We start from the raw sequence: 19096 nt of genomic DNA on the forward strand, positions 1-19096 counted from the left end.
GAATCAGTTATTCAAGCACACTTTACAGATACTCAATGGTAGAAAGCATGTATTCTAGTGCATAAACGCTCAATTAGCACAAGACTACAATAGAATTCTTACAAATTATTATCCCATTGGTATGCAACACCAGTGAAGGTGCCCGTTGGCTTTAAATCTGTGCTGGAGATGTGGAGAGGCCACAGGAGGTATGCTGCATATTTGGGGGGATTGTCCTAAAATTGCCTCTTACTGGAGCAAAATTTGTGAATTGATCCTCCGTATCACTGACACTAAGATTAAACTCATTCCTGCATGTTGTCTCCTACATATTTCTAATGTCCCTTTAGGCAAATATAAGTGATCCCTGACAATACACCTTCTGATCGCTGCAAAATCTTTGATCCCCCAATATTGGAAACTGCCGACAACCCCCTCACTAAGAGAATGGGCTCATACAGTAAACCACATCTCAGAAATGGAAGAAACACTCACTATAGCAAATTAAACTTTCAAAAAAGTTCCACAAAACATGGTCTGCCTGCGTCAGGGAACTCCTGTAAGAAGCTTTGCACATAGATGTGCGCAAGCGCATAGCCTTTGCCATAGAATGGCTCACAGGCTCGCACATGCGTGCCAGAGCTCGCAATTGCGGGCACGCATGCGCACAGATACGGGCACACGCGCACACGTACGAGCCTAATTCAGTTTGGTGCCAGACAGCCTATTTAAAGGGAGTCTGGGCTCTTATGCCTTGCTGACTGATCTTCAGCTGTGTTCCTAAACCTTGCTCTGATCCTGTGTGTTTTCCTAGTATTTGACCCGGTGGCTGTTACCTGCCTGGCTGTTACCTGTTCCTGCTAAGCTCATTACAGTCTGTTCCAGGCCGCTGAACCCTGCCAAGGTGTTCCCTAGGGACCCCCGGCTCCAGGCACTCGTGTCCCTCTTGTCCTTTGGCTTCCTCTGTTTCACCTTCAGGGGAGCCAGGACAGGAGATATAACAGAGGCCGACCTCATCAAATCAGTCTCCCATCCGATCCCTGACAGCCTGGTTTCAGTTTAAATACTCTGAAGCTTATGATAGTTTGACAACAAGATGAATGCATTTTTGAGAAATTATTATACCTCTTATGCCACGTACACACGATCGGTTCATCCGATAAAAACGGTCTGATGGATTTTTTCATCAGATATCCGATGAAGCTGACTTTCATCAGTCTTGCCTACACACCATCAGTTAAAAAAACAATCGTGTCAGAACGCGGTGACGTAAAACACAACGACGTGCTGTGAAAAATGAAGTTCAATGCTTCCGAGCATGCGTCGACTTCATTCTGAGCATGCGTTGATTTTTAACCAATGGATTTCCCCACAGACGATTGTTTTTTTAACCATCACATAATTTTAAAACAGGTTCTACGTTTTTTCACCGATGGGAAAAAACTGATGGGGCCCACACACGATCGGTTCGTCTGATGAAAATGGTCCATCAGACTGTTTTCATCAGACGAACCGATCGTGTGTACGCGGCATTAGGAGTTTGACAACCTACTTCTGTTGTTTATGGTCTACCATTTATAGAACCTACTTGTACCTGTGATACCCCAACAGGGTAATTTTGATCCTTATTTGTTTATTTACTTTTTATTCAAATCTCATGAGGTCTATCTCTTAATTTTCTTTTCTGTATGTTTCCAATGAGGTCCTCTGTTCTCTGTGTACCTCTCCAGAGGCGGCGGATTTCATTCTACTTAACAAACATTTGTAATTCCTAAGCTTAAGTGAAACGTTTGTTGAACAATGTTAACATCATGCTATATCTTTATGTATTGAGTTCAAATGTAACCAGCATAACTGATGTGGCTTTAATTTGTTACCGACTTCACTATTTTATATGTTGCTTGTTTTTACTCAATAAAAACTTTTATTAATAAAAAAGAAACAGTTCTTAACTGAAACTGAATAAGCAGTGTAGGAGGCTTGAATCTCAGTGAGGAACAGCCAAACTCTGCTAATGAGCTGAGGTTGTGGAAGACAGTTTCATGTCACAGGTTATACACCATGGCAAGACTGAGCACAGCAACAAGATACAAGGTAATTATACTACACCAGCAAGGTCTCTCAAAGCAGACTGGAGTTTCAAGATCTGCTGCTCAGACTCTTTTGAAGAAGCACAAAAAAACAGGCAATGTTGAGGACCGTAGATGCAGTGGTCGGCCAAGGAATCTTATGCAGCAGATGAAAGACACATCATGATTCATTCCCATCGAAATCGGAATATGTCTAGCAGTGCAATCAGCACAGAACTGGCAGAAACCAGTGAAAGCCAGGTACCTCCATCTATTGTCCAGAGAAGTCTGGCCATAAGTGGTCTTCATGGAAGAATTGCAGCCAAAAAGACATACTTCTGATGTTGAAATAAGGCTCAGCAAGTGCCCTGGACTGATGAGTCAAAACTTGAATAAGGCAGTTTGTACACTGAAGGGCTGGAGAGCAGTACAATAATGAGTGTCTACAGGCAACAGTGAAGAATGAAGGAGTTTCCTTCCAAGTTTGAGGCTGCATTTCGGTAAATGTAGTTGGAGATTTGGTCAGGATAGATGGTGTCCTCAATGCTGAGAAATACAGGCAGATACTTGTCCATCATGCCATATCATCAGGAAGGCATGTGATTGGCCCCAAAACTTGTACTGCAGCAGAACAACGCCACCAGATATGCAGCCAATATCTTTAAGAACTATCTTCAGTGTAAAGAAAAACAAGGAGTCCTGGAAGTGTTGGTTTGGCACCCACAAGCCCTAATCTCAACATCATTGAGTCGGTCTGGGATTACATGAAGGAACAGAAGGTGTTGAGACAGCCTACATCCACAGATGATCTCTGGTCAGTTCTCCAAGATGTTTGGAACAACTTATTTACTGAGTTCCTTCAAAAACTGTGTGCAAGTAGAAGAATTGATGCGGTTTTGGAGGCAAAAGGTGGGTACACCAATTATTGATTTGATTTGGTTTTCATTGTCTGTTCATTTACTTAAAAAAAATTGAATTGATAAAAATAAACTATTAACATTTCTATTTCTAAAAGCATTCTTAATTTACAAAATGTTCTAAACCTGCCTAAGGGCTCTTTCACACAGGACGGATCCGTGATGATCCGCCCCATTAACCTCCGCTTGCTCATCAGGGATCGCTCCGCTGATCCCCGCTAAGTCGGCGGATGACAGGGCGGTCCTCGCACACTGTGCAGGGGCCACCCTGTCAGATCTCTGCTCTGGAGGGATCGAATGAACACGGACCGTCTGTCCGTGTTCACCCGATCCGATGACGGATGGAAAAATAGGGTTTTCCTCCGTCTGCAGAATCGGAGGATTGCGGACACGGATGAGATCGGGATCAATGTATGTCCCTTTTTCATCCGTAAACGGATGGATGAAAAAGCGGACATACGGTCCGCCCATGTGAAAGAGCCCTAAAACAGTTGCACAGTAGTGAATATATATAATATATATATAGAATTATAAATATGCACTTTATGCTTTTAAAATGCAAAATTCCTACTGAAGTGCTATTTGTATAACTGTTAATCTCACTTTCTAAAATCTGAAGCAGAAAACCTTTTGATCCAGGAGACACTGTGTACTTAATACGCAGCAAAACAACTGATCAAATCAATAATAATAAGACCAACCTCAGCTATTTAAACTGTGTTCCCAAAACACAGAACGTAGAAGTTGTCTTTAGATGTCATTTCCTTACCTTAAGGGTGTTATGAGAGGTTACACTTCGCCTCCTGCCTCCATCTTCAAGCTGCATTTCTGAGTAAAGCTCCTCTTCATCTTCTTCCAAGATGTCAGATAAATCTGAGCCTCTGCTGCTTTCAGTATGGTATTCATCACCGGGACAATAGTGTGGCTAATCGCATGATAAAAACAAAAGTGCATACCAGTCAATAATCCTAGTTAAAAAAAATGGAAAGACAAAGAGAAGATCAAAGCAGCTAAAAACAGCAACTGCATCTTTGCTAACAGGTCTGTAATGCTGCTAATTGGCTCAAAATAAATAAGACATTAAAGAAAAGTCCTCTACAAACACATAAGGGTGCATTATAGTATGTAGGAAGGTGTAGTGCTGACCTGAAGAGAGCACTGTGTTGCTTTTTCAGGCTGGCAGGAACTCATTAGGGACTAAGTTTTCCCCTGGGCTCCAGGTGGCCATCTTGGAGAAGCCAGTGTCTGTAACAATCTCCCATGAGAGTTGGATGGCCATTTTGACATGGTTGTGATATATGTGCCCACCATTTTTTAGGGAGTGCTCACATGGGAAGAGAGCAGAGAGGCAACATCATCGTCTAACAGCATAGAGGAATTCCCCTGGCTGCCCCTTGCAGGAAACAGGTCTGTGCCCCAACTGTTAAGGAATGCTTTTCTGCATGGGACATGAGACGAAGAGAGAGAAAAATTATGTAGCACTGAGAGGACACACAAGTATGCTAATTTTGGGAGGCCCCAAGCATGTAGTTGGAAAAATAGGATGGGAGATCCTATCTGACAGGTTACTATGCACCAATAACATGAGTACCGCAGCATCTCTCCTGTGACACCTACAATGTGGACAGTATTAGAAGTGTTTACAAGTATGTACCCGGCACTGTATCCTATGCTTGGAACAGTTCTTACCATTCTCATGTCCACCCTCATTACCCCTTACAATTGGACTCTGTCAACCACCTTGTAGGACTATAATCCTGCTGCATGCTTGGAACTAAGTTAAGCTATGTTACTGTGACTGTACCTGCTAAGTGCTGTTAAATGAGGTGCAATGTGTTTGCCCAGCCCTGGGATAATTCACAATTGTGTAGGCCACTAGCTGGAAGTGTGACCACATATTGCAGCTAGGGGGTGCCTACAAGTAGGATTGACAGTTCACTCAAGTATTCAAGGTAAAGTCAATATACCAGAGAGGGATAAGCAGGAGAGTAGTGGAGATATAACACAATAGCGCTTGATACCATTTTTTTACCCTGTCTGAGTGATATCATCCTCAAGGGAAGTCATTCAGTGGGCATCTGCAAGTTTCATTAGATATAGGATTGTTGCCAGATGTAGTCAAAAATGGCTAGATAGCGTTACTGTTTTCTCATGACTATAATCTGTAAATTTATTGACCAACTATAACACCAATATGTTAACTGCTTACGATTTAGAAGAATAACATGCAATATTTGATGCAATGAGTTGTCATGTGAAGAAGAGTCTTCATTAATATCTATCACTTAAATATACATAATGAGCAAGAGTAAAGAGTAAACTAGAACAGAAAATGTTACTTGGAATACAATTACCACATTATTACCCACTATGACATGTAGCACTTGAATAACTGAGCTGTGCCCTTTAAAATGTAGGCCAATGTACTCTAGTTTCATTAATTTAATGTAATCTAAATTACATCTGCTCACACCTGTCACGTCACTCAATTACCAAGAAATTAGGTTACTGTAATCTTTGATAAATGTCCAATCATACAAATAATGCTGGGAGAATCATGTTTACATATACAATACAGCAATTACACTGGCCCATGTGTATAGCTGATTGTCAATATTCTTCGAATTGAAATATATCATGATGTGGCGATTGATCACAACTTAAAATCCTGAGAAAAGTTAAATATTACTAATTAAATTATACATTTATTGCTGTAATAATTTTCCACCAATTCAATTGTATCATGTTCCCAGTTGTCTATCCTTGATAAATGTTTTATCAGACAGATGAAGAAGTACAGATGTTTCATTCATTACAGCCCAATTAACTGCCTATTTGAGGCCCAAATAATATTTTTTTCAACACAAGACCATGTAAGCTATTTTGTTTTTCATTATTAGCAGCAAGAGTTAATAAAACAGGAATTCTAATAGTCAAAAACGTTATAAACTGTTATAAACTGTTAAGGCACCAGTCACAATGTTATTCAGTGAGGCTGTTTAGATCAATGCGGTGTGGTTTAAAAAATTAGGTATGTCTGTATTTCTGTGCATTTTCATGCGCTGTGATTTCCAATAGAATAGTGAAAATGTATGGAAATGCTATATATTGCACTTTAAAAAACAAATGAAAAATCATTCCCTGCAATAAGGTACAAAATGTCTCACTAGTTGTTTTAAAATCCCTCCCGTTCCCCCACCGCTCTATCTAACCTGGCTTCTCTCTTACGATCCAAAGCTCTTCTCTTCCTGCTGAGAACAGTCAGAGCAAAGAGCCACAGGCTCTCACTGCTGTCAATCAACTGCTGGCCAAGCCATGCTGTGTGTTTGTCTATAGACGCACACAGCCTGGCTCAGAAGATCACCTGCAGAAGTGCCCCTTCAGCAAGTGGCTTGCTGAGGGGACATTCACCAGAAGAAAACAGCACAGAGCACCAACATGGGACTCCAAATAGATGAAAACTAAAGCACAAAAATAGCAAATAACAGGGACTTTCAAATATGCACCCTACAAAGTTATTGACATAGAACAAATAAACATATACAGTACAGACCAAAAGTTTGGACACACCTTCTCATTCAAAGAGTTTTCTTTATTTTCTTTATTTTCATGACTATGGAAATTGCAGATTCACACTGAAGGCATCAAAACTATGAATGAACACATGTGGAATTATACATAACAAAAAAGTGAAGCAACTGAAAATATATTTCATATTCTAGGTTCTTCAAAGTAGCCACCTTTTGCAGCAGACACATCTCTAGAACTGTTAAGAGGAGACTGTGTGAATCAGGCCTCAATGGTAGAATATCTGCTAAGAAACCACTGCTAAAGAAAGGCAACAAGCAGAAGAGATCTTTGGTATGTATAATTCCACTTTTTTGTTATGTATAATTCCACATGTGTTAATTCATAGTTTTGATGCCTTCAGTGTGAATCTACAATTTTCATAGTCATGAAAATAAAGAAAACTCTTTGAATGAGAAGGTGTGTCCAAACTTTTGGTCTGTACTGCATATAAAAGTAAACAGTAAATAAACACATATATCACACTCCCATATATTTGACCTGTATACGGGCTTAAAAGTTAAAAATTAAAAAGATGTCTTCTTTTAGCTTAGTGAATGCAGTGAAAATTTCACTTTTCAAAGTGAACCCAATCACTTTCAAGCAAAAAAAACATCATTGGAATGGAAGTCAGCAGAGCATCACCTCATTCACAAAGCTAAGGGAAAATTCCTCCCATATATTTGATCAAACGATCAAAAATTAAAAAGACATCTTCTTTTAGCTTAGTGAATGCAGTGAAAAAAATCACTTTTCAAAAGAGTATCCAATCACTTGCAAGCAAAAAAAAGAAAAAAAAGACTAACAGTATTTTTGCTAGAGCATCATTGGATTATGGAAGTCAGTAGAGCATCACCTCATTCACAAAGCTATGGGAAAATTCCAATTGCAAAGTCAACAGCCTATTTGTCTTTAGTAATGTATCTCTTTGGTGTCTCCAACTGTGCGAGCAGGAATTGCCTGCTGCCTCAAAAACCTGTGGGGGGGGGGGGGGGGCTTCTGCGAAGAACAGCAAACTAGGTAAACCCTGGTATACACATGTATATGCCCCAAGAACAAATGTGCATGTTTCAAAGACATCACTATAGTATACAGGATATAAAGATTTGACTGCTGGAGATCCTACAGTTGTTCTCTAGTGTATCCATGCATATTCTTAACAGCACATGACACAGCATTATTACTTCTAAAGTACCTTAAGCAAAATCCTAGCAAGTATAAAGCAACAAAGAACTAATAATAAGGACAAATGGCTTTCAGTAACCACAATTAGTAGTTAAGGAGGGTCAGTTCAAATGTTATACAAATTTTATACTCACCTGTTTCCCAAGCTCTGAGCCTTTTAGAAACTCATCTACAGAAGCCCCTTTTCTTTTAATGTGCGGAGAGTCATAACCATCCTCTTCATCATCTGAGTTAGTGTACTGCATTGCATTGCTCCGTTCACTGAACAGGTTCCTCTTCTCATTCTGATTGTGGGAAAACACTCATATGAGATAAGCATTAATATCAACAGCTTAGCCATCCCTTATCTCCTGCATAAGTGTTCAGTGAATGAAATTGTTTTTGAAAAGTGTCTCTTTCAAAGTAATAGAATGTCTACATATTTACCAGATTAATACACAAAACCTAAAAATAACATAAAGGAAACCTGTGCTGAGAACAATTCAGGAGCTTTCATTGCTGATTTCCTTCTGAAAATGCCAAGTGCCTAGCTGTTTCTGGTCAGATCAAGTATACAATAAATGAAGTCCCTGGGACTTACCTCTCCTATTATTATTATTTTTCAGTATTTATATAGCACCAACAGTTTGAGCAGTGCTTTATAATCTAAAGGGAGACAGTACAGTTACAATACAATAAAATACAACAGGGTTAAGAGGGCCCTGCTCATAAGAGATTACTAATAAATAACAAATAAATAAAATAACATACTATAACAAATATACAATCTAATAGGGTGGGGCAAGTGGTACAGAAGGTTATAATTCAGTTGTTTGTTGGGGGTGTGATAAGCTTCCATTAAGAGTTTGTTTTTTAGGGATCGCCTAAAGGTGGCCAGTGTAGGAGATAGCTAGACAAATTGAGTTAGAGAGTTCCAGAGGATGGGAGAGGCTCTGGAGGAGTCCTGAGAGGAGCGGAGAGCATGGTTTGGATGATATTTGGAGACAAGATTGGTGATGCAGCTTGGAGCAGAATTGTGGATGGTTTTATATGTTGTTGTTAGTATTTTGAATTAAATTTGCTGTGCAATCAGAAGCCAGTGGAGGAACTGGCAGATAGGGATGGCAGACACTGAGCAGCGGCTGGTAAGGTAGATTGAGTCTGGCAGCAGCATTCATGACAGACTGATGAGGGGATAGCCATATAGAGAGGTATGCCTATGAAAACTGAGTAGCAATAGTCATGGCAAGGGATAATAAGGGAGTGAATGAGTAGCCTGGTGGTTTCATGAGTTAAAAAGTGGCGAATTTTAGGGATGATATGGAGGTGAAGTCTACAAGCTTTTGATGGCAATTGGTTTTGAGTCTTGGTCTAGAGTCTAACGGTCCTTCCCTCCTATGTGATCAAATTGGAAGTTAAGCTTAAAAACTCATACCCCAGAGAAGGATTTGGCTAGAATGTGGTTGACTGAGTCTAAAAGTTTCTGTGCTGGCTGTGAAAGCAAACTACAAGGTCCTCCTGTGCTGGTACCTTGTTCCTTTGAGGCCATCATATGCAATAGCAATCCACTCCCCTTAATGCTTTCAGGGGTGCCAGGCAGACGTGTCTTTCAGTCTTATATGTAAGATTGTCCTAAGTGTGTAGCTTCTGTTTTAGAGTTTACCAAATGCTGTATCACTCCAACATCACCAGCATTAAGAATGCACCAGCACTCAATTTAGGCTAGGCTAGTTATGCACATCTGCCCAGGAGAAAAGAGAGCCCAGTCTCTCTGGGACTGTGGCTGCTGATTGAAGGATTCTTCCTTTTTTTTTTTCTCTTCCCCCTATAGTAGGGAACTGCAGGATCTGCTGGAGGTTCTCTGACTTAGGTGACTTAGGTCTTCTTTACATGCCCCCGGGGAGCTCTTTTTCTAGCTCCCTGGTGTAGAAAAGGGAAAGAGAGGGTATAATAAAATTAAGAAAAAAGGGAAAAGAGAAGCAGGGGGAAGGAAAGGAGAGAGGAAAAAACAGGAGGACTGAAGGGGAAGAGAACCGATAGCTATTCGGCCCCCCCTCTTGGACACCCCAATTGTGAATGGTAAATAGGCGAGCCCCGTTGGATCGTACCTCTGCACCTCTGCACATGCAGACCCTGCCCGTACAGAACTTGATCAGGTAGTAATTAAAACCGCCTATAAATATAGGAACAGAGGAAAAGCTTTGTGAAAGGGAGGGAAACAACGCTCTCCCTTTTTTAAAATAAAGGGAAAAAGGAGGAGAAATAAACCCTCAGGATATCCTGCGGCTGTGCGGTACAGGATCAGACAGGCAATTTTAGAAACTCCTTAGAAATACAGATCAGACATATTGATACCCCGGCCAAGTCGACCCCGGGGTCAGTTTGTTGGAAATAAGGGGTCAAACTGGGGAAGAGAATCAGGAGGAGGGGGATCAATATGAGCAGAATGACAAGTAGATCGACAAAGGGGGGTCCCCCTACCACTCCAAGCAATATAACTGCAACAAGCTCAATAAGACCTTTCATGACCAGAGGAGAGAGCCCACGAGTTATCGGAGCTCAGACAACGACTAAGCAACAACCAGCAAATAAGGCAAAGAAAGCTGAAGATAAGAGACCCCAGAAGGAAGACCCCAGAGAAACATCTATGGAATTAAGAGAGGAGGGACCCCTAGGAAGTAGATTGGAAAGCAGCAGGGCAGATGAACAGAGTCCAGACGCACAGTCTCCCTCTAAGAGAGAAATGGCAGAGATGCTGTTAAAATTGGAAAATGCGATAAAGGGGGAAATACAGAACCTGAGAACCGATGTAGGCCACATGTTATCTAGAATAGAATTAGCAGAGGAACAATTAGAGAAACAAGAACAAGAATCAAACCTTTTAAAAGATCAGATTGATCGGATCCAACTACAGCAGAGACACATTCTCTATAAACTAGAAGATCAGGAAAATAGAAACCGGAGACAAAACCTAAGGATAAGATCTATACCAGAGAGGAGGGGTGAGGACCTAAGGACAATAACTCAGACGATATTCAACCCATTATTGGAAAGAACAGCAGACAATCCAATCAGGATCGAAAGGGTCCACCGGGTAGGAAATCCGAAAAGAGGGGCCGCCGAGCGAATAAGAGATGTTATAATAAGGTTTCAATTTTATGAAGATAAAGAAGCAATTTGGAAGAGATTGAGAGGACATCCCCCGATGGCATTTGAAGGAACAGATCTCCAGATATTTACGGATGTAGCCCCAGAAACTTTGGCTAGGAGATGGTTGTTAAAACAAATGATAGATCTGAACATCAAATATAACTGGGGCTTCCCTTCTTGTTTAATCGGGACAAAAGAGGGGAGATCTGCGACACTGAGATTCCCCGAGGAGTTAGACGATTTTTGTAGGAAATTGGATATGCAGGTGCCCGATCTACCGGGCTGGGAGTAGGGGGGGGGCGGAGACAGGGGGGGGGACTTCCCCCCCCCTTTTTCTCTGTTTCTCTGCTCGGTCATGCGATGTGCTCTGTCTCCCGGGGGGCACCTTGGGAGGCTCTCTTTTCTCTTCTTTTTCTTTTTTTTTGTGTGCCAATATCTTTTGGGATCCGTGAGGATCCCCCTAGAGACAGGGAAGAGAGGGTCCAACCTCCCCCCGCCCCTCCTGGTGAAAGAACAGGAGGGGTGGGGGAAATTCCCAACCTCACCCAGAGCGAAACTGAACCAAGACATGGAAGATGGTTCAGTGGTCTTTAATAGGCCAATAGGGGGGAGGAAGGGGGGGAGGAGGGGGAGGAAGGGGGGGGGGAGGGAGGGGGGAAGATACCCTATCTCACCAAAACAATCAGAAGAAAGCGTAACCAACAACCAAGATGCCGGTAATTAAATGCCTATCTTATAACGTAAAAGGCCTCAATAGTCCATCAAAGAGAGATAAGGTACTAAAGGAACTAAAGAGGTATAGGTCAGATATAGCCTTTCTACAAGAAACCCATCTTACATTAGGATCAAACATAAAGCTATACTCCCCTGACTTCCCCATATGGTACTATGGCGACACCATTACTAAAAAGGCCAGAGGGGTAGCAATCGGAATAGCTAAGGGGATTAGGTTTGTGCTAACAGACCGATTGACAGACCCAGAAGGGAGATTCCTCTTCTTAAGGGGAAAACTAGAGGAGGAGGAATATACTCTTGTAAACATATATGCACCGAATACCTCCCCGATGAAATACCTCCTGGGAATTCTGGGGAAATTAAAAGACTTCAGGAGGGGAAAGATAATACTGGGAGGAGATCTAAACTTCTGTATGGACACAAAGGTCGATAAAACACACCAGACATTAGAAACTCAAGAAAGGCAATTAAGAAAGGTAAAGGGTAGTCTACATAGAAGCCAATTAGTAGACACATGGAGGATCTTTAACCCAAGCAAACAAGATTATACATTTTACTCTCATGTACATGAGAGCTACTCCCGGATCGATCACATTTTCATCGAGCATAGAATGTTAGATGCGGTGGTCGAGACAAAAATAGAGACCATGACGATTTCCGATCATGCCCCAATTAGCATATTCATAAATATTATAGGCAACCAAAGGACCTATCTAAATTGGAGACTAAATGAGAAACTACTAATAGAAGAGAAAAGTTTAATGAGGGTTAAAAAAGAACTAGAGGAATATTTTAAGATAAATAAGACAGATGAAATTTCGGCAGCAACATTATGGGACGCCCATAAGGCGGTGATTAGAGGGGTGTTAATCTCCGAAGGAGCAAGGAGGAAAAAAGAAATGAACAGTAAAAAGGAAAAATTAGTGGATGAGATCTTCAATTTAGAACTAACACATAAGAAAACTGGTAAACAACGAGATATATATTTGGACCTAGTTAATAAGCGGAACGAACTTATTGACCGGGAAACAAGAAGGGAATTTAACTTGGTGGCAAGGGAGAGATACAGGTGGGGAAATAAAACAAGCAAACATCTGGCTCGGATGGTACAAAAAAAGAAATCAAGGAATTATATAGATAAAATTAAAAATGAAAAAGGAGAGGTCTTGCATACAACAAAAGATATTGCTGAAACATTTAGATTATATTACGAAAAATTATACTCAGTAGAACAAAAAAACTGGCAAAAAGGGGAGAAAGAAAATAAAATCACAGCATTTTTAGAAGAAGCAGGGTTATCAAAAGTCAGTCAAATAGACGCAGAGGGGATGGACAGGCAAATTACGGAAAACGAAAATAAATTAGCACTATCAAGTTCTGCCTCAGGTAAAAGTCCGGGGCCAGACGGCTTTACAGTAATGTATTACAAAAAATTTAAGGAGATACTTCTGCCAAGGCTATGCCAGTATTTTAATGGGCTTGGAAAGGAGTACGAACTAAGTAAAGAGGCATCAGAGGCAACTATCACCGTTATCCCTAAGAAAGGTAAGGACATCGGAAATTGTTCAGGATACCGGCCGATATCTCTGCTCAATACAGATTTAAAACTGTTTGCAAAGGTATTGGCCGGGAGAGTTAAACAGGAAATGACGAAATTGGTGTACCCGGATCAGACGGGTTTTGTCCAGGGAAGAGAGGGGAGAGACAATGGGGTCAGAACACTGTTAATCCTCCGGAGAATGAAGGCAACGGGGTCCCCAGGTCTACTCCTGTCGATAGACGCAGAAAAAGCGCTTGACAGGGTGGACTGGGGACTTATGTTGCTCACCCTGAAGGAAATGGGGTTTGGACAGAGGATGATGGAGTGGATTGGCACCCTCTACAGGTCCCCCACGGCCAAAATAAAAATAAATGGAAGTCTCTCTCAAACCTTCTTAATGAGAAACGGTACAAGGCAAGGGTGCCCTCTATCGCCACTACTGTTCGTGCTCTCATTGGAACCCCTGCTGGCCAGGGTCCGAAACTCTCAAAAAATAAAAGGGGTTAAAATAGGAGAGGAAGAACATAAACTTGCAGCTTTCGCAGACGATGTCCTCTTCTATTTAATGGAACCCAAAACATCAATTCCAAACCTTCTAAATCTATGTAGCGAATACGGAGAAATTTCAAACTTTAAATTAAACATCACAAAAACGGAGATCATGAGTATAAACATACGCAAGATAGAAGAGCAACTCCTGAAAACGAAGTACAAATTTGCTTGGGTTAAAGAACTTAAATACCTAGGGATACTGCTAGCAAAATCTACTAGGGAGATGTATACGATAAATTTCATCCCTTTATTAAATGAAATTAAGACAGAAACAAAAAGGGTGGAAAACAGAGCAATATCATGGATAGGACGAATTAATTACTGCAAAATGGTTATTCTACCAAAAATTTTATATAAATTCCAGATGATCCCCATTGCCCTCCCCGGGACATTGCTCTCTGCCCTTAGAAAATTAATAATGAATTACATATGGAGAAATAAGAAACACAGGATAGCACTTCAGACCCTAAAACAACAAAAAAAAAAGGGTGGATTAGCGGTGCCCGATGTCAAGAGATACTATGAGGCGGTGATATTAACAAGAGTGGTGGAGTGGGCCAGAGTTAGCAAAGAAAAAAGGTGGGTTAGTGTAGAAAATGAATTATCACAGGCAAGGTTAGATAAGATAATTTGGAACCCTCCCCAATTTAGGACATTAGATAAAAACGCACACGAGATAACTAAAAATGCACTTAAAGTTTGGGACACTGTTTATAAGAAAATTGTGAAGGAGTACAATTCACCCCTTATATCACTAAAGAATAACGATTATTTTGCACCAGGTAAAACACAAGTGGGGGGAAATTGGATTAAAAAGGACACTATACAATTAAGGGATATAATGAAGGAAGGTCACATTTTAACACTACAGGAGTTGAAATTAAAAAACTTTTTCCTGGAAATTAATGAATGGAGATATCGGCAACTAAACCATTTTATCCAAGACCTTCCACACCCACTGAGGTCGGGAGATCAGTTATTGGAATTGGAAAAAATATGCTCTACAAAAAATGCCAGAGGATCTATCTCGGGACTATATAGGATGTTATTGAAGATGGAAGAGCAGAACATACCTCCATTCATTAAAAAATGGGAAAGGGAACTAGGGACACAGCGGGATAGGACCACAATAGAGAAAATGCTGACTCTGACACACTCCTCCGCGGTGGATAGCCGCACAGCAGAGATGTGTTTTAAATGCATAGCCGGATGGTACATGACACCAGACAAATTAAAAAAGTTTAAAGAGGGACAGACTGGAGAGTGCTGGAGGGGCTGCGGTTCACCAGGAAATATGGCGCACCTGTGGTGGGGATGCCCTAAGATAAGGAGGTACTGGGAAAAAATATTGGCCTGCGTTGAAGAGATTACAAAGAAAAAGATAAAGATGGACCCTTGGGTTGTCTTATTCCACGGGGGGGAAGAAGGCATCAAAAGTTATAAAAAATCGCTAGTACCGCACCTACTGAATGCTGCCAAAAGATTAATTCCAAGGGGCTGGCAAGAGGTGGAATGCCCATCAATCTGGGAATGGATCGATGCGGTTGAAGAAACTTATAAAATGGAGGAACTGCAAGAGGACATAGAGGGCAACAATATGTTACAAAATATGAAATGGGAAAATTGGAGAACTTTTAAGAAATCATGGAGTTACGCGGAAAAGTTAAGAGAAGATATTTAAGGCCACCATAGAAAAATCAGAGAGAAGTAGAGGTATAAGGAGATTGTTTTGGGTGAGATAGGAGGGGGGGGAGGGAAGGGTAAGGGGGGTGAAGTATTAAGGGAAAAATGTTTGTATACTTCTAGCAAAAGAAGTTAAATATGTATTCAAGAAAATAATATATATATAAAAAAAAAAACAAAAAAACACAAGAGGGAAAACAACTTACACAAGAAGCAGAGACACTAATGATGCAAAACCTAAATAGAGATGCAATGGGCTGGTACGCAGAACATGAGCATGTAAATGCACACTCTATGAGGTGGAGTCTGAAGTGAAAAAAAAAAAAAAAAAAAAAAGAAAAGAGAGCCATAGTGCATGCTTGGAGTACTCCAATCATCTATTTTGCTGAAGTCAAGCGCTAAGTTTCTCAAGTGATGATTTTTGTAAAATAAAATTTTGTAAGATATGAGAACCATGGATCGAATCCTACATCCCACTTTCTTTTGATCTATGCTTCTATGAGAGCGAGGAGAAGTGGGTCCCCTGGGTGCTGAGAACTTCCACTTTTTCGACCCCCTTTCCTACTCTCTTTTCCCGCTAGTCCTTACTTCCATCCCTGATCTCTTCTTCCAACTCCCACCCCTTCCCCTCCCCTTTTTATCCCTTTTTCTTTTAAGATGTTGTCCAGGGTGAGGGGTGGTTCTGTACACCATTGGATGAGCAGTATTCTGAACCCTTTTCTGTTGGCCTTGGTTCTAAAACATAATCTTTATTTAACATGATACTAAAGTCTTGTTTGTTTTTTTATGTTAAAAATAACAAACATGTTATACTTAACAGCCCTGTTTAATGGTTTTGCACAGAGCAGTCCAGATCCTCCTCTTCTCGGGTCCCTTTTCGGCTCTCCTGGCCCCTCCCTCCTGTTGAGTGCCCCCACAGCAAACAGCTTGCTATGGGGGCACCAGAACCAAGCCACAGCTCCCTGTGTCTATTCAGGCATGGAGCCGAGCCATGGCCCACCCTTGCCCATTTTCTCTCCTCATTGTCTGACTGACTTTAATTGACAGCAGCAGGTGCCAATGGTGCTGCGCTGCTGTCTCAGCCAATGAAGTGGGGAGTCCCAGGTGGCTGGCAGCCAAGACACTACTGCAACATCGCTAGATCTAGAGCAGTGGTTTCCAACTCCTGTCCTCAGGACCCACTAACAGGCTAGGTTTGCAAGATAGCTTTTTATCTTAATTCATAGAATACATTAGGATAAAAAATCGTGTGCCTTTACAATCACTTTCATTGTCTTCTGTTGCCTCCCAGAACATAAGGCACACCTCTCATTTAAAAAGTTAGATAAAAATAGAAAATTAATAAAATATATATATATTGAACAGAACATTTGTGCATACATTCTCCTTCCAGCTATCAAAACACACAAAAAAAGTATAAAAGACAATTGCAATTGCAAAGAGACAACCAGGCAATGATAGCCAATGTGTTTCTCTCAGTACAGGTTCCCTTTAAGTCATTACATCTGGTTACAGTCAATTAAAGTGCAACATGTATTTCCCAAAAAGATAATTCAAATATATTTTTTACATATCTATACCAAGACTTATGCGGCGTACACACAACGGTTTTTCATGATGTGAAGAAAATGCAATTTTTTAAAATGGTCATTAAAAACGATCGTGTGTAGGTTCCAGAGCATTTTTCTCGACGTGAAAAATGGGCATTAAAAATTTAGAACATGCTCTAAATTTTCTCGCCGTTTTTCACGTCGTGAAAAACGGTCATGTGTAGGCTTTAACAACGTGAAAAAAACGCACATGCTCAGAAGCAAGTTATGAGACGGGAGCACTCGTTCTGGTAAAACTAGCATTTGTAATGGAGAAAGCACATTTGTCACGCTGTAACAGACTGAAAAGCACGAAGACTGAAAAGCGTGAATCGTCTCTAACGAAACTTTTACTAACACGAAATCAGCAAAAGCAGCCCAAAGGGTGACACCACCTGAATGGAACTTCCCCTTTATAGTGCCGTTGTACGTGTTGTACGTCACCGCGCTTTGCTCAAGCATTTTTTTTCCACGATCGTGTGTATGCAAGGCAGGCTTGACAAGAATCATGTCTGGAAAAGACTTCGTTTTTCCTAGGACATTAAAAATGGTCGTGTGTACGTGGCCTTTGGTGGACATTTTTTTTTTTTTTCTAACTGTTTTATGTTCAAGGGCCTATTCAAGCGCGTGTGTAGAATGCATTGCTTCCAGGCTCATTCAGCTTGCATTTGACATCAGAAACTTCTGAGTTTCTTTTCAGTTGCTCCTGATCTAAATTCCACCTGTCTAAGCTGCTTTTGCATTCTCACTTACTTTCATAGAAAGAAAGAATTTTTCATTAAAATAAATGCCTGTGTATGCGGGCCCCTGTGTGCTTAAAATGCATTCCTTGCTTAAATATTATTCCTTACTTTTCCTTTTCACTTTTTGCATTTGTGGTTGCAAATTGCTATTTGCTGAATAATAAGGATTACAAATTTCCAGGGTCTGCAGCCAAAACCTCAGGTTGGCTATAGAATAATGTTATGTTCAACTGCAGACCTTTCTATGGTTTTCGTGATTATCACTGAAACAATGTAAATTGTATCAAAGATTAACAATTATATCATGGGAAAGTGGCTGCTCCATTCCTAGTGAACTATTGGAAATATATCTTCCATGGGACTTTGTAGCAGCATAAATCACACAATTAATAAATGTATAAAAAAATAAATCTTTATTAGATAATGAATTAAAAGTTGGCTGGTCTATACAAATTCACGTCCCACTCTGTAAAACATTGCTACTAAACACACAAGAAGCAGGAATATATTTTAGTTAAAATACAAGAGTTGATTTGGTGGATATGTCATTTGTTTTAACTAAAATATATTCCTGCTTCTTGTGTGTTTAGTAGGAATGTTTTACAGAGTGGGGCGTCAATTGTATAGACTAGCCAACTTTTAATTCATTATATAATAAAGATTTTCTATTTTTTATACATATACTCTAATTGTATGATTTCTATTGCTGCAACAAAGTCCCATGAGAAATATCTTTCCAATATTGCAAATTGTATTTGCCTATTTTTACCAAGCACCACTAGTGAGAAAGATACTAGATGAAAAAGTAACACAAAGTAGTAAGAGCCATTTATATAATTGTGTTTCAACAGTAAATTTAGCTTTACACACTAAAACACCAACTTGACAAATAAATTGTCATTGAAATACATATTTTAAATTGTGCATACATTACCCTGTTACTCTCTGCAACTCGTTGTGCTGCTTCTCTTGCCATTGCTTTGGCCATTGTATTTGATATGGGTGCACCTTGTGGTTGCGGTAGAATTCTTTGTGGGGAAGGTGACCTTCTACCATGACCTGAACTGTAAAAATTTGATGTTGGAGGTTCCAAGGTATGTCCATGCATTGAGGATACTGAATGATGGTGTTCCCAAGATTCATCCACTTTCCCGTGAGGACATATATGTTCATCTTTGGTATCTGGTACACCAGCACTTGATAATGGCTTGCATTTGGGCATAGTCCTTGTGTGTTGTTGAAGTGTTGGAGGCACCAGTAGTTCAGGTGGAATATAAGCAATATGGGAGTCATTGGATTCCCCTTGTGTTGACAAGGTTCTTACTGTAACTTCCTTGGCATCTAGATTAAGTAATTTTAAGAGATCCACCACAATGTTTTCTGCAGCAGGGAACACCACTTCCGCCAC

At 40.5% G+C, this 19096-nt stretch overlaps 1 protein-coding gene across 16 annotated transcripts in view; it reads right to left on the reverse strand.

Moving 5' to 3' along the window:
- Positions 1-19096, reverse strand: part of RIMBP2 (RIMS binding protein 2) — a 758298-nt gene that overhangs the window by 143429 nt on the left and 595773 nt on the right. For all 16 annotated transcript variants that reach the window (XM_040347437.1, XM_040347489.1, XM_040347429.1 and 13 more), the window contains 3 exons: positions 18623-19096; positions 7852-8001; positions 3735-3890 (listed from right to left, as the gene is read on the reverse strand). In XM_040347437.1, the coding sequence (XP_040203371.1) occupies positions 3735-3890; positions 7852-8001; positions 18623-19096 (780 nt within the window). The remainder of the gene's footprint in view (positions 1-3734; positions 3891-7851; positions 8002-18622) is intronic.

Source organism: Rana temporaria, chromosome 1, assembly GCF_905171775.1.
Source record: "Rana temporaria chromosome 1, aRanTem1.1, whole genome shotgun sequence".
NCBI lineage: Eukaryota > Metazoa > Chordata > Amphibia > Anura > Ranidae > Rana > Rana temporaria.